Genomic DNA, 16,958 nt, shown 5'->3' on the forward strand with positions numbered 1-16,958 from the left:
AACAGGTATTAGAATTAATTAATATTCATTAATGAATATAATTTAATTCCTTGACAAAAGGGAAGGACTACTTTTGTAGAAATTATCTTTAAAATATTTTTGTGTTATATGGCCTAGGTGACAAGACTGTAACTGAAGAAATAAAATCTTAATTTAAATAATAAACAACGGCAGTAAATTTTATCTGATTCTTTGTTTAAAATGTCCTTAAGAATATTCATAAATGCACTACACTTATAAAGAATAACTAGTTCATCTTGGCTGTGATTCAAGTTAACCTTTTAACTCCCAAATATATTCCTTATGAAAATTATTATAAGAAATAACTGTGCCAAAGTAAAACAGACTATGTAGATGGCACAATACAGGATGCTGGGAAAAACTGGCTTGTCCTCTCACAGCATCCCAGGCTAAGGACAGCAGTCCTGTTCCTCCAAGGCTGATACTTAAACCTCCAAGCAGAAATGATGCCTGCAGTCCCCTCAGAGTTTGCCATTGGTATTTGTGGCCAACTGACCTATGGCAGTCCGCCTGCCAAGCTCGTGCCCTGCAAAGAGCTTCTCATAGAAAACCTGCTCTGTCACTGTCTTAAGAGTGTGGGCTCCAGAACAAGGAGTAAAATAAATGCAACCTTTCTATGAATCTTCTTAAGGGAAAAGGATCTGTTCTTTGCAACAGGTTTTTGTTCTGGTAAAGGTGTTTTATCATGATCTATGCATCTTCATTTCATTGTCTCCTCAACTTCCCTCTCCCCGCTCCCACATTTCCACTTCATTGTTCCAGGCTGATAAGCCTTGGGTACAGTCCCCTACTGCATATATGTACCCAGTCATATGCATGAGGCGTGGGAGGGCTAGCACATCAGCAGTCTACATTGCTGTGGTTCCTCTCACCCATTCTCTTTGGCCCTCTAAGTTTTATGTTGCTTTCTTAAAGCCAAGCCTGAGCAGGAAATGTGTGGAATGGTCTTACATTGTCTGTCTTCTTCCCTGGAAGCCAGAGCACTCTCCTGGGGAAGGCAAGCAGTGGTTCAATTTTCCTGCTGGGTAAGAGACCCTAGACCTCAGGTTTTCTATTTTTATGGACAAGGGCTCTTCTCTGCTAGCCAAACTAGCCAAAGGAGAGCTCATCCATTGCTGGTCCTTAACCTTCGGGAGAGGACCTGATGTTCTGAATACAGAGTGGATACGGGTGCCTGCTGAGCAGTTCTGAACCAGAGGTCTGCTTAGACCTTTCTTTGTAGCATTAGCCGTAGTGCTTACAGCTAGGGATTCCTATCAACTAGCTGCCCTACACAGGTGAAAATCTGAACCAGTTCTCCCTAAAAACACCGTCCTCTCTCAGTCAATTATTAGGGGGCCTGATTGTGTAGTCTGGGCAATTTGCTGGAAGCTTATTTCTTGGGCAGTGTGAATACAGTTCAAAAGCAGTTACCAGAAGAAATTCTGTCAGCAGGATTCATTCTTTGACAACATGATTCATGATTTTGCTTTTCTAAAACAACAAAAAAACTATGCAAACAGTCTAGTAACCCAGCAGAGCTGGAACTATAAAAAGCAAATGAGTAATTACAAGGGAGAGCACCCATACAATGGACATAAACTAGCTTGCTAGTAACCTTTACTAATTAGAATGAAATGCACTGTTAAATTAATGTCAATTGTTCATGAGCTGTAAGTTTAGTTTCCTCAGGAGTATCTAGTAGAACATACCAGGAATTAAGAAACAGTTTTTTCGTCTTTTGCCTAATGAGGAATAATGAGAGAGTGTGTAATCATCTAATTTCTAGCAAACAACCACACTACTCTCACTAACAAGAGGAGATGTAGAAAATATCCCCAGAGAGAAGCGAGCATCTTTCCACTCATACTGCTTTACGTCAATAACACCGCTGACTTACATGGAATTACTCTCAATTTATTCCTTGTTCCAGTTTAGGAAGGAGATTCAGACCCAAAGAGAGTAGGATTTACTTACTAATAAGTACTGTTCTAAAAAATGGGAGGATGTGCCCGCCAGTTTTATTCTGAGTTGATGCCATACACTCTTTGTCTCATGTAAAATTCAGAAGGTTATGAATAACCAGAAACCTGTCGGTTCCCATAGGCACAGATTCTCCCTTCTGCTGAGTTCCAGCTAGTAAGTAGTCAAATTCACTTCCCTGAGCCCCACAGTCCTTCCTCACAAGCATTTCTGGGCATGAATAAGACCCTCTGCCTTCAGCACAAGATGAGTGTGTTATAGGAAATCAGCATGAAGGAATCCAGTTCCTCTGTCTGTGGTGGTTCTGTACACCTTTCCTAGAAGCTGAATCTCAGAAGAAAACTTATTTCCTAGTCATAAAGTTCAGCAACAGTTAGTTCTGAGTTAAAAAAACAGGTTTGTTTTCAAATGAGTCGTAAAAAAGCCTCTTCCTTTATTAGAAAAAAGCAATTTGTACTCTTTTTTACGTAGGAGAACTAGGTAAGTTTCCAGAGAAGTAATCCCAGATGTCCATATGTTCACACTAGCCTGTTACGTTCTCACTTAAAGCATTTATAAGCACATCTTGCAGGCAGGTGCAGTTGAGGTAAGTGGAATTAGAGTGGTTCATAAACACAGGAGTGAAATATCAATAGCATTTTAAAGGTTTACCCTGAAGGTTGTAAATGCATGTAGGAGAAATACATTAAGCGGTATTAGGTCTGTATACCTACGGATATAGAAGAGATGTTACCCTTTTATGCATCTAAAACCAAGCAGAGGCTTGTTCATTAAATGGTTTTCAGCTACTTTCTGATGATGAAGATGCATATTCTGCAGGTAAAAGATGACTTCATGGAGGCTTCACATAATCAGAATCTCACTTGTATTCCTACCTCAAACATGCTTGAATTGCTTTTTTTTTTCACTTCAAAAAAAACCTTTTAGACAATAATTCATTTGAAACTAGGTTTCATGAACTGAGAATTTAAACCATTGTTTTCACTGACATATTTTTTCTGTGAGTGAAATGTATTTCAAATTACAAACACCAGGGTGTCAGAAAAAGTAGTTTTAGTTCCTGGGATTCTCATACTGTCTTTTGTATTGTTGCTGTAACTAGTCAAAAAATTAAGAAAAATAACACTAGTCAGCTCCTGTAGAGAACTTCCTATTTTAAAAAGCAATAGGAAATAGTTAAAACCCAATTAATTAATTTTCCACAGTAATTACTGTGTAGCACCTCATTATTATCCTCATTTTACAACTAGAAAAAAGAAATTAGGCCCAGGGCATGCTTTCCCATTTTCTTAAAAAGGAAGTGACCTCTGAAGCCAGTGCAGTTTGTGGGAACTAAGCAGATGAGAACCTGCACATCTGATGGCATCGTGGTGGCTTTTCAGATCCTCCCCTTGGTGTGGCACTGCATTTACTCAGGCACAGTTTCTTTAAAGACCTGAGATTGACCATGGAAAGCTGCACTCTCATGTTTGTGTGAAACAGAGGAACACCTTCCCTTTGTCTCATTCCTCTTTTTCCTTTAGGGCTAATAATTTCCCAAGAGATCTATTTATTTTAAGTACTCTCTGTAAGGTTTGATGCTGTATGCAAAGTTAAATGGTATGCAAAAGCGTAGGTCCTACACTTGAGGAGGTCTGGTATGACTTCATGATCTGAGCACGGGGTAGGTGCTAGTCCTGAAGATATTTGGGAGCGAGTGCTGAAAGTGAGGAGAAGGCCAGCTGCAGCTTCTTACCAGCTTTCTTCACTATTATTAGGATCCACAGAAACGGAAATACTAAATAAAGCTACTCACTTGTATAAACTCCTTTTGTCCTTCACTTGACTAGATCCCTGATTCGCAGTTATAATTTCTGAGGCCTGTATAATGTATGCTAGGAAATGCCAATCAGCCAATGTCCACACTGGGACTTGAGATGTCTCTGTGCTCCGTTACCTAAAAGGCTTTGAAATCTGTAGCACTTTTTTTTATCTGTGTCATTATTTGGATTTCTTTACTACTATATGCTCTTTAAATTCCCAGCTTCTGATTCCTCATAATGCTTCTACTAATGAAGCAACCTTCATTTAACAGAGCTACTTTTGATGATGTCCATATTGTATGGAAGTCTAACACAGAAACTTATTTTCATAGTCTTTCATATGAATAATTATGTGCCTTAAAGCTATTACGTGGTAGTAAAATTAGCTGTCATAATTAATTCATCCCATGAAAGGAAAGAATAACTCTGTCCATTATGTATTTAAAACAGTCTGAAAAGAGGAGGAAAGTGACTCAGTTTCTGTTGATGTTGAGGTACGTATGTTAGAGGTAGGAGAGAGCTTCTCTCCCACAGGCAGTTTTTTTTTAAAAAAAAGATTACAAGGTTAATTGTTTCAAAATCTAATAGATACTCATTAAAAATTACCAGAATTCATATATCTGGGGTTTGGTTTGTAGTTTGTGTCCTCATGTCTCCAGTCATCTACAATGTGCATAAAAATAATTCTATTTTCTTTGAAACCCTATTTAATTTTCTGTAATGATAAAGAGGCCACCATCCTGCTTGCTAGTGCTGTGTATCAGGCCGTCCTTTATTGTTTGAAAATGGCTCTGCTTTTTAGCCACTTTCTGCTTCCTCATCTCCATATCCTACTCTGTCAGTGACCACCTTTGTAAAGGCTCATGACCATCACTCTGGTTTTGAAAAGCTGTGTTTGTTTCTTCTGACTGCAGAAGAACCTTTTTGTGCTCAGACTGCCAGAAGCAAAGGCCAGACTGTACTTCAGGTTGTATTTTCTCAAATGACAGAAACCCAGGTAGATTTTGTTGTTGTTGTTGTTGTTTTTGTTTTTTTAAACTTGATTATTAATCCTCCAGATTGTCCACCTGTGAAGTCTTGACTATTCAATCTACCATATGGTTGTCTTCAGGCAATTTAACATGCTTGGGTAGAGGGACCTAGACACAGAGAGTATTCAGAAGCACAAATGGTTTGTTCTGGCCCTCATTAGCAGTGTATTAATAACAACTGTGTAATGAACATAAAGTATAAGTCAGTTCCTTGACACAGTAGTAGGTAGACTACATGTAGATGTTTCGGTGATACTTTTGTATAGTTCAAATTTGACTATCGAATTTACATAGGATCAATCTGAACAAAGAGAAAACTTATTCTGTAGGTAGGAAACATGAGAAAAACGTCTATTTAGCATTCTTGAGCATCCACCATCATTTGTAATATAACTAGATGATGTCATTTCTAGAACAGTAAGCTAATTTATTTACTAATATTAGTTAAAATTAAAGTGTGAACTTTTTTCTTCAGGTAAGTGAAGACAGCAGAAATAACTTAGTGCTTGTATGTAAGAACATATAAACTCTAATCTGTAACTGGATAAAAATGTGCACAGTGCAATAGGGTTTGTTTTTACAGAGAAATAGAGAAAGTGTTATTAGAAACTGTGGATCTTGGAACAGGTGTGTTTTCATCTGGTCCTAGGCATCTGTTAGCTTCATAGTGGCTGCTGGATTTTAGATACCATCTTACTTAAAGGCTTTTAGATGGAAACCATGCAACTATTTTCCTGCAGAATATAAGACATATATTTTGCTCTTTTTAAAGATTTTAATTTTAGCTAGGGGAACCTTCTGGTAATGCAAATGATGAACATAGTCTAGAGAAGGTTTCTGGGGTGAAGTAAAAATTTTTCCTTATACTTTTCCCTTAACGTTTCAGGTGAAACAAATTGACTAACCTTCACATAAAACAAACAAGCCCCTCCTTACGCCTATGAATTTCTCTTTTAAAAAAAACCCAACAGAAAATTAATGACTTCATGAAGTTCCAACTTATGCAAATGTGGCATATCTGAGCATCACATAATAATGGAATTGCTGAGTCCTGTAGTGCTGGATAGTCAACTTAATCACAGACTTATTGAATTGCTCTTTCCACAGATCTGTACCCCAGATTTGGTGGTGTTTCTGGCATGTTCCAGTCAAAGGCTGAAAGAAAGGTTACTGAAGCGTGCTGAACAGCAAGGGAGACCTGATGATAACCTGAAAGCCACTCAGAGACGACTAATGAATTTCAAGCAGAATGCTGTCCCGTTGGTTAAATATTTCCAGGAAAAAGGGCTAATCATCACAGTAAGTCCTTTACTATATACCTCTGAAAACTTAATTGTTGTTGTGGTTATACTTGACTTTTTAGACCTTTTGCTTTGAGATAGGCTAGATGAGTCAAATTATGTTTTAAGTGTACACCATGGTTACTGAAAGCAAACTTTCAGTTTGCTGAGAGTATTCTCTGCAAAATGCAGTAACACAGAGCAAAACTTACATGCGTATAGATGACATGGTAAGCATCATGTCAGTTCTTTGCTGCAGGCATAAATTACTTTGCCATCTAGTTGCAAACCCTTTGCTCAGAAATTATTTGCATGAAAGAAGAGCTTGCTTTGAAACACTGGATGCTATTCCAGTGCCAGCAGTTGCATCCCGTGCAAATAGTCGTGTACTTTTTGGATGGTTGTCTTGAGAGGAGAGGAAAGCAGAAAAAAATTACGTTCTAACAGAACACATACTTGAGTTGGATTAAATTGAATCAGGTTCTTCAAGGAATAAATATACCTGGTTGTTGTCTGACTCCAGTAAATAAAATGTCCTTAGATTATCTTATTTTGGGTGAAATATGCCTTGTTACATGGTCTCCTACAAGCTTTAATATTTCAGATAGAAATTCTGATGACAAGAAAATTGCAATGTAACTCGACCGCTTGGATATCAGTAAGAATATTGATTTCTGCAATATTTGGGGCGAGAGAAAATATCTCTAAACACAGAACATACCAAAAGCTGCATTCATAAATAAAGCCAGAAGTAGGAAGCATTTACGGAAGTATGGCTAGCAAGTACTGCTGAAGTTCTTAAAGTGCATAACGATGACAAGTTCAATGAGCAGTTGACAACAGTTGAATTATTGATATGTTCTAAGTTATGGGCTGTCTGGTTGTAATTGTGCACAGATCTTGGTATCGCATATGGTACCATAAGAGCACAGGTGGCCTATTTTGTTTCTTTTGATAGCCGAAATAGCCTAGGTAGTTCACGTTGGTGTGTTCTCCTCACAGCAAATATGACTAGTTCTATGTGCCAGTCAGATTCATGAAGGGCCGAAGCATCCTTAATTGCAAAGTCATCTGATGATGTTGGTAGACTTAATAATGCATTTCAACATCTTCCTGAATTTCAAAATGACAATCCCAGGAAATCATTACATTGTTTTCTCCAGAGTGTATCTTTTCTGTTTGAGGATTTTGATAAACTCTGATTGGAAAGATGAGGAAATGTGTATTTTGCGACATTTCTATAGCCTTTACAAGTGCTCCCTCTATAGAAAGCCTTAGCTCTTCAGGGAGAATGTGCCTTTGTAGATAAAGCATGTGGGGCATCTGGATAGAGTTCTTTTTCTGTGATGAGACCTGTAAAACAGAGGATGTTTTTCCTATTGAGGTTTTGTCTTCTACTTTTTTGCTGTTTCCTGAGAGTTCTAAAGATAATTTAAATTGCAATGTACACCTTAAATACCTCTTTTCTTTTTGAAGAAAGCAGATGTTTGTGATGGGTATAGAAATGGTAGCATGGCACGTGAACATTATATCACTACCCACTACAGGACAAGGAAACAGCATATGGAGAAAATACTGACTTGGCAACGTGTCAAAAAAGTCTTTAATATGAAAAAGATCTGTAAGAGTTGAATTTACTCCTTAACTGTATGGTATCTACTCAACGTGTGTTAATATAATTTTATGGAGATCTAGAAATTACTCTAGATTTACATTGGCATGGAAGGGAAGAGAATTACACTTTGGAAGGGAGACTGTTGTTCACCTGTTATTAGAGCTGCTACAGTGCAGTTGCATTTTCCTTGTTGCAAAACCAGGATGCATTAGTAAAGTCAGGCCCTGAAAGTTAGATGCGTGAGTGATTTCATTGCTAGTGGATAAAAGGTTCCCTTTCTGTAATGGTAAAGAATATATATGGCAGACCTCATTTCCACAGAATTTCATTACATAAGGAAGACACATTTTGTAGTTGCCTAAGGCAACTAAATTATTGGGGGATAAATGAGAAGAAGGAATATCAGGGAGAGGTGTAATAAAAAGTGATTAAGCATGCATACTCCAGAGCAAGCAAGCAACTGAAAATTTCTACAGAAGGGCATTTTTTAAAACCACATGACCTTGAAAAAGAGGAAACATGTGCTAACTCCACATTAAAAACTACATATGACTCGAGCAAGTTGTACATTTTAAAATAGCGTTTCTAAAAAATGGTTATTTTGTCACAATTTGTTCCTTTTCTTAGTGCTCAATTTCTAGATCAGCATTATCTATAGAATTTTGACCACCTTCTGACAGCGTAATTTCTTTTCCTATGTTCATTTTGTTGGAAATTCATTTGTACAATGGGAAATCTAAGTATGTTTCTGCAACTTCCGGCCCTATTCCTTTAAGCAAACGTCAGCGGAGGTGACAGATGTTTTCTTACTCCAAATGACTTTGATCCCATTGTCTTTACTGGTGAACTTGAGCTGTCATTTGATTTTGGAAAAAAAAAACCCAAATCATATAATTTTTCATAGCCTTTTATCAGTGGAAAAGACAGAGTTTTCTTAGAAAGCCATAGTATCCAAGAACCACTGCAGTCCTTATCACCACCTTCTGCTGGTGGAAGCCTTGTATATTCAACTTGCCTTTACTAGTATGTATCGGTATAATACACATGTAATAGTAACGCTTCTACGTACATTTGATGCACTTGCGCATGCCATTTCCCTACAGAAGGAGGAAGGAAGAAATGAAAATGGCATTTGTCCTCCTGACTGTAACATTGAACCTGGAAGGCACTGAAACATTATGCAGATGAGACCAGTGTAAGAACTAGACCAGCATGAAATAGAATCACAGTAGCCTAATTCCTAGAGAAGTGAATCCCTGAGGCAAGGTCAGGCAAGGTCAGTGTTGACCAGGAGGAAAGAAAAGTTTTACATTTTTCTTAAATCCCTACCTTCCCCTTGTTACTGCTATTCAGAGCTCTAAATCTCAGACATTTATTTTACCCAGCATCACGATTCTGCTCAGGGAAAAGAAACAGAACCATTTGTAATATGGAGAGTTATAATTTTAGAACCACAAACCAAATTTTAACTATCTACTTAAATACATTGTTCTTCATCAATAAACAGACCAAAAGAGAAAAGAAAATTCACTGAAGTCTAACTAACTATGATTAATGAGAAGACATTTGATATAATTATAGTCTACTGTTAGACACTGTGTGAACAAGAAAATAAAAATCTAAATCCCAAAGAATATTAATTTTCCTGCTCCGACAGTTATTCCATACTGGTTTTAATATATTTCGATTAATAGAATTAAAAACCACATTCTTCATTTCAGGTCTTATTGGTTAGGTTCCTTTGGTGTAATTCTTTCCCTTCATCTTTTTTTTCCCTTGATCTTTGATAATTTTATACAGTACATAGCTTACACATGTTTGCTGCTCTGTATGCCTTCTGTTTTCAGACTGTGCATGGTATCCTTGCTCTCAGAGTTTGATCCTGGTTTCTGTTTTCAACAAAAGAAGTTAAGGCCCATCTACAGTACTTCTAAGAAACGGGAAGATTTAACTCTGTCCTTTCTGATAAACTCCTTCTTTGGAATAACCAAAATTTTGGATTGTTGTTCAAATTGAACAGATCTGTAAACTTCATTATAATTATGAAAGAGAAGTAAATATCTCATATTTTCATGAACACACAGTCTGTGTTTAAAATTCTTCTAGCAATCTGTCAGTAGGTCTAACAAACCAGAACCTGACTTAAGTCAAATCTGATTTCAGAAAGTGTCAAGACAATAGCAATAGATACCACAGTATTGGACATGGGGTATAGAAACGGATGCATATACTGGCAAAATTGTGGCATTGGCCACAAATTACTGGCGATGGGAGCGGGAAGATGTTAGATTAAATTATAAAAGGGAGAAAATGTAAATGCCTAGATGATCCACAAGTACTCTAATGTTTAGCAGACGTCTTCAGTTCTGAACATGGTTTAATCCGTTCCCGTATCCTTCCTACCATCTAGCTAATATTAGGATATTATTACATTTGGTCTCAGGTGCTGACATGATAATTGGTACGTGTACACAGTCATGCCCATAAGCCAAGGCTACTATTGATGTGTTGTCATGAGTAGAGAACTTCAAAGTAAAATGGTCTGTGCATGCAAACTTCTAGACAATGCTTGCTCTTCAGTTCAAAATACTGCGGTGGTTCATATCGCTCACCTGTGAGAATCACCCTTAACTACGTTGGTATTTTGGCTACAGTACTAGAGATATGGTATGGTATCATTGCAGTTTCTACCACTGGTTTATAAGGGTTTCCCTCTCTTTTTTAAGTAGATAATAATGAAAAAGTAAGACAGAGAAGACCCTAATCCCTATGTAGCTAATGTTCCTTAATGCTTTTAATGGGGTTGCTGTCCTGAGAAAGACAGCTAGATTTCTCTGAAAAAATGTGCTGTGAGTTACAAATAATAAAGAGTTAATCCTTCTCCCTACCCCCACCCCTGGCACCCCAGCATAGATAAACTGGAGAAAACTGGTTTGTGTTAGCTGAAGTTCTAGTCCGGCATATCTTTGTTGTTTGGTGAGAACTTACTGTTAGAAATTACTATTAAAAGAGTTCCTTAAGAATCAGCTGGAAAATTCAACTGAAAACTGTTTTATTGTTTCATTAATTTAAAAATACATTTATCTTCTGTACATTATATTGCTGTTTCATCATTATTAGGTTTGCTGTTATGAACTACCTAGCCCATAAGAACTGGTGGATAAAGCTCAAGAAAATTACATTCACTGACCTTTGAATAAATTACTACAATGTAAAATTATTCTAACTGGGAAACTTTTTCATTTACATCCCATCAGATGTAATTCATCCTACTGCAGGAAAGTTTAAAGAACACACCAATACAGCATGGTAGACTGTAGCGAACAAACCGTTGTAGCACTTGTTTCATGTCTCTAACTATAAGGCATAAACAAAATCTCCCACAGAAAGCAGCCTCTTTGCATACAAGAAAAGGGTTTTTTTCTGCTCAGCTGACTTGGTTAAATTGCTCTCAGTCATAGGGATGAGCTATATTCTGGAGAGAAAGGAATGAGAATTCAGAAGATAGTAGGTGGTGCCAACACAGTGAAAAATACCAGAGTTGTACTTTTTTTACTGCTAATCCACTGAGGAAAATTCAAGAAAAAATTGTGGCTACTGATGTTATAAAATGAAGCCATTGGTAGAAATCAGCCATATTCAGTAAAAAGTAAAAATTTTCACCGTGCTTATGGTTATTGCTATTATGTCTTTATCAGAGGAAAAAATTATCAGAGGTGAGGAGGGCAAGATAATATGAAGGATTTATTTCTCCAGATAATCTGTATTTCAGAAACTAGTTATTTGTATCAAACCAAAACTAACTGTGGGAAGATGGTAGGATAGAGGAGAAGTTGGGTAGAAAAGGCAATTAAACTTCAAGACTCTACTCTGCCTTGTTCAGATGGATTTTAAATCTGCTATTTGCACCCCAGTGATACCCAGCACCCAGCTATTGGTTATTTTGAAAAGGGTCCGCTTTATCTGGACTCTAATCTGGTATAAATATTGGTATAGTCATTGGAGGGGAGATCATTGGGTTACAAAAATCTTTCAGTCACAGTTATTAAAGCTGTTCTCAGAGAGCTTAGCTGTTCTTTGTAGAACATAATCCATTGGTCTAGACAGAAAAAAAAATTACAGAGCTCGTTGTCGTAGCAGTGGAAATTTCTCTTGTAGGAGACAGGATTAGGCCCAGTCTGCCTTATTTATAATAATTCTTTGCAAGCATAGTGCTTCAGTGTCAATGCTGTTATGTTAATAAGTCTGTGTGTATTTAAAAAAAACGAACAAACTGGCTTTAGTGAGACAAAAAATGCTAAATGTTAAAAGAAGGCTCTGGACCTTATTTAAACAGCCAGGACAAGACATCATCCTGTGGCATAAAATACTGATTTCACTGATACCTGCGTTGTCTCACTTGTCCTGGGGAATTTACCATGCCTATGCAAAACATAAAAATGACACTCAGATTAGTCAGAGAAGTAAAGAGAACCCAGAAAAAGCAGCTGAAGCCGGAAGTGGATTTTAAGCACAAATTTAGAAGTTAAATGGTTGTGGGTGAGGGAAATAGCTTATCTATCTATCTGCCCTCATTAGCATCGAACAAGCCTAATAGCTGTCAACTGTCACAGAAAAATTCCCCACGGAACTCCGTTATATAAATTTTTCTCTTGATTTGCTTAAAAAAAGGATTTTGCTGTAGCACACTGCACACTGACATGAATCTTAGCTACAGGCTGTGGCTTACCAATATGCTGAGAAAAATATCGGTTGTAATCCATTTCTAAAGTTTCTGTGCTATCATATAGCTACCCACCTTGAGGTTTTGGGTTAGGCTTTTTATCTATTTATTTATTTATTTAGCTGTGAATTCTGATTCCAAAGGACTTTCAATTATTCATTCCTCCTTTAATTCCAGGCCCCTCCCCAGAGAAATGTGGGTCCTGCAGTCCTTCCAGCAACTCTCAAGGTCACTCCAGATATTATCGATAGCTGTTATGCAGAGGCATGATCTGATCTGCTCCCAGGTGATGATGGCAGCCACTGCCAGGCACCTCTCCCAAACCAGAATCCAGCTCCAAGAATCCTCTCCTCAGCAGAGGAACATGCCTCTGGTTAGGCACTGCTCTTGTTTTTATGGTGGTTGTACTTGCTCTCATCCATGCAGTTTTGCATTAAACAACCCTTAAAAAGAAAAATAAAAAAAAATCCCACACCCCCTTCCCTGAAGTAATACTAGGAATAGAGACTGTTAGCCACCACCTCCCCCGCCTGCTCTTGCTTCCCTGCTGCAGGCTCAGGATCTCATCTACATACCATCTGATGCCTTGGATCTTGCGTTTTTGGCTGCAAAGCAATACGGATTTGGCAGGAATGGTTTCACTCAAACCTAGCCTTGTCTGTATCTGAGCACAGCCTTTCTCCCCACAAGTCATAGATGTGGGTTTGAACTTGTTTTGCTTTGTAGAGGGCACTGAACTGAGATTTCCCATTGATTGGCCCAGTGCCACCAATATATTTTCAAATGCCTCTCAGTTGTTTTAAAAATACAGCAGTCATGAGAACAGTCTTGTAGGAACATGTTAGATGTGCTTTTAACATGACTACTACAATGGCTCTTCAGCGTACTTCTGGTTTCTTGGGCATGACCAAGTAGGGGTGCGAAGAGGAGCCCAGATAGCTTTGAACGTCAGCTGGAGCAAAACTTCAATGTTTTAGGAACTTTTGAAATCAAATAAGGAATGTAGGCAGCTATTTGTGGGAACCTTGAGACCAGAGGTTTTGTTCGAGATTCAGGAGTCTTCCTGTGTTTCCCTACACGGTTCCTAAATCTTTATTTGGCTCCGTGAATGTGCATCCTTATACAGTCACGAGAAAAATTTCTATACAGGGAAAATGAGATGTGAGATGGCAAATAATTACTATCACTTTTTAATTTTTTTGTGATTCAAAGCAATGAAAGGTAAGTTGAAGACAAGAACAAGTAACCAGATCTCTGCAGACACAGAAAGTCAGCTAGCTGTCATTGCAAATTAAGGGTCTTTGTGTCTCTCCTATGTTTGGTAGCTCTTTTGCAGAAAAAAATGGGATATGAGAAAGAATCTGGAACTGTTTCCTGTGAAACTGCTGAACTAGAGAAAGTTTGTGCATGCTCTCATCACTGCGAGGTTTTACACTGTGTTTCAAAACTATTTATGTGTTACTGCTTCATGCAGTATTTTGAATAACATACAAAAGAAGGTATACAAATAAATTTATGTAGAAATGTGTCTAAACAAACGGTTTGTAACTATGTGCACGTTTTAAATGGCCAAGATTGATGAGTAATTTGTGTATATGTGGAAGCATATGCACTATATACACTTTCCAAGCTTCAGAATATTTTCACCTTCTGGTTATATGATTTATGTCAGCAAGTTAAGTATATTAGAAATACTAATGTCTGCCCGAGAATGACCAAGCTTGGAAACTCGCCATCTCTGTATACAAGCAAGCATGCTGAGAAACCTTGAGGGTGGAAATTCTTTGCTGAGGTGAATAGCACTGGTGCAACTCTGTTCTTTTTTAACTTTGGAACCATGATGATTTAAATAAATACCAGCTTTTTAAAATCTGCCCTACCCCCTGTACCCCCAATAGTTTGCTTGAAGAAGCAGACTTTGAAAAAAGAAATAAAATTTGACAAGTCTGGCTACAGAATTAGCCATTGATGAGTGCATGGACCAAGCTGATTTAGGAACTCCGGAGAGAGAGGGAATGCTGTTTCTGACAGCCATACTATCCCAGATTTATCTATTTCTGGCATTGTGAAAGCTGACACATGTTTAAAATTAACAGAGTTTTTTTTAAAGATCTGAAGCTAAAGCTGAGATAAGTAATTAAGCCAAGTTATCGTGCAGAGAAATGAACTGTAAGAGATATTTAAAATAACATGCCCTACATATTCTTCAAGTTATTTTAAACAGTTCATCCTAAGGTAATTAAGCTGTGTCCTTTGGGTGAATATTAGCTTCTAATTTCCTTTTTGTAGTTAAAGTGAAGCTTAAAGAAGATTAATTTTTTTTTTATTTAGAGAAAACTTATATTAAGAAACCAGCTTGGAAAAAATACCTCATCTCTGGGAAGCCCTTTGTATTGAACTTGGCATCCGTAAGCAAACTTTCCTATCCTAAACCAAACCTGGTTTTGTGAACATCCAGCAGAAGAACCCAAACTGTATTTCAATCATGCTTTGCTATGAACATTAAAATACCATTTTCTTACCAAAAGTTCCACTAGGATTTCCAGCTCTGATTACCACTGGTGGACCTTCCCAGTGAAAAGTTTATAGTCATTGACTTCCTGATTTTATGGCAAATGGCATTTTTCTGCCATTTGATGCAAAATTTTTTTATATCAACTCATGCAGGTTGCTACATCAGTAGAATCAGGATTGTCTTTCAGCTTGCACTCTCACAGTCCTACTAAAATGATACTACATCTGGTGGCTCATGCCCTACAATTCCACTATTTAACATCCTTATTTCCTGAATCCTGAGTTGGTGTCATTAGCTATTGTTAAATATTTCTATTTCCTTATGCACATGGCAACTGAATGTTCTGATATCAACCATACTCAACTTTGATTCAAACGGGTGAAATGAGACTGAGTAGACTGACCTCTAGTCCTGCAATCTAGTGTCATCCTGTAATTATTTGAGCATTTGCTCCTGTTCCTCCTTTCCTCTAGATGTACTGCATGAAAGAAAGGGGATACATAAAAAATTACACTTTCTTATTCTTTAATGCGTCATAAGGATCAATGTATTCACATTTGTGAAAGCTCAGGTATTGCAATGACAGAAGCCATTTAAGTGTCAAAATGGAGAAGAGATGCTCAGACTGTCAGCAGAAAGTCTGATGCAGTTATTCTGGACCTGTTCTTGCATTTTTCTCTAGTGTTCTGGAGTCTTATTTAAGTATTTAGGCTCAAAAGACAGGTTAGATGCAGCTAGTGTTGGCGGAGAACTGAGAAAGCTGAAGAGCTACTCATCCGTTGTGTGACTCAGGGAACACACCACACCAGACAGTACTAAAGTAAGAACTATAGCCTTCCCCTAGTACATCATCTCCTTTGCAGAATATTGTTTTGAATGTTTCTGATAGCTCTTTGGAGGATTTTTTTTTTCCTAATACAACTAAAGAATATTACCAAACAGTGCTTTGAAGAACTGTATGAAATACTTCAGAATTAGGAAACGCAGCTGTTGTGTTAACTCAGCACTTCATTGAAGTAATATATCCTTGCTTCTTAATTTCACTGATACACATCAGGTAGCCACTAATATGGCTGGTTTGTTCCTGGTAACGTCATTTAGTGTTAGCATAAATATCTCTGCACAGCGTTGCCTTGCATCACGTAGCCGTAACCTAAAATTCTTTGCAAAGGCTCTCTTGTGAACCCTGTGCAGTTTGCCTTTATTATAACTAAGCATGTTTCCTTTATCCCCTTGCACAATTATAATCCCAGGGTTAACATTTGTACCTTTCCATCTGATACAGACTTTGTTTCATTAATGGCCAGTGAATATAACTATCTGTTCAGTTGGTTGTCACCGTATCACGTTCTGCAATTCAGCAGTCTACTTAAATAATAAAATGGGAAAAGAAGCCTCACAAGACATAACACTGCAATCGCAGTTATCATTGTAATTTTCTGTGAAGGAAGAACTGTTCTCCATTCTCAATTCTCTTAATCTCTTTTTATGCCAACAAAATGGTCATTCATGCCAGTCATGGTATAGGAAATAGAGAATGTGTAAAATGTGACATCTTTTCACTGCAACTTGCTATGATCAGTTATTTATATATATCTAGGATTGTTCATACAGATGTTACCCCTTGATCCATTTTGTTATAAATATAATTGCTAAAATTACGTTGTTTCTTGGCAAATCTTAATGGTTTTTTATTATGTCCTCCACTGGATTTCTCCTCTGGACTTTAACCAGAATGTCAAATTCAAGCTTCACATTCACGTTTTCAATACCACTACTTCAAAATTCTCTGCTTTGTCTAGCACGTCAGGTCTTCTCTTTTCTTGCACTCTACCATCTATTGTGTTTTGGTAATAGTATCGTTTTTGTAACGCCGAGGTCATCTCCCTCTCCTACCACTGCAAGATGCCAATTAGGCAACTTAAAAATATACTTTTCACTAGTTTCCTACTGTGTCCTGCCTTCGGTGCTTTTGTGGTTGGCTCTATGGAAAAGAACGGACTTCTGTA

The 16,958-nt window shown here is 37.5% G+C and overlaps 1 protein-coding gene across 1 annotated transcript in view; it reads left to right on the top strand.

Annotated features, from left to right (window-relative positions):
- AK5 (adenylate kinase 5) overlaps positions 1 to 16,958 on the top strand; it is a 96,689-nt gene that overhangs the window by 15,575 nt on the left and 64,156 nt on the right. The window contains exon 6 of the mRNA XM_064455332.1: positions 5,924 to 6,115. Coding sequence (XP_064311402.1) covers positions 5,924 to 6,115 — 192 coding nt within the window. The remainder of the gene's footprint in view (positions 1 to 5,923; positions 6,116 to 16,958) is intronic.

The sequence above is a fragment of the Phalacrocorax carbo genome, chromosome 6 (assembly GCF_963921805.1).
Source record: "Phalacrocorax carbo chromosome 6, bPhaCar2.1, whole genome shotgun sequence".
NCBI classification, from domain to species: Eukaryota; Metazoa; Chordata; class Aves; order Suliformes; family Phalacrocoracidae; genus Phalacrocorax; species Phalacrocorax carbo.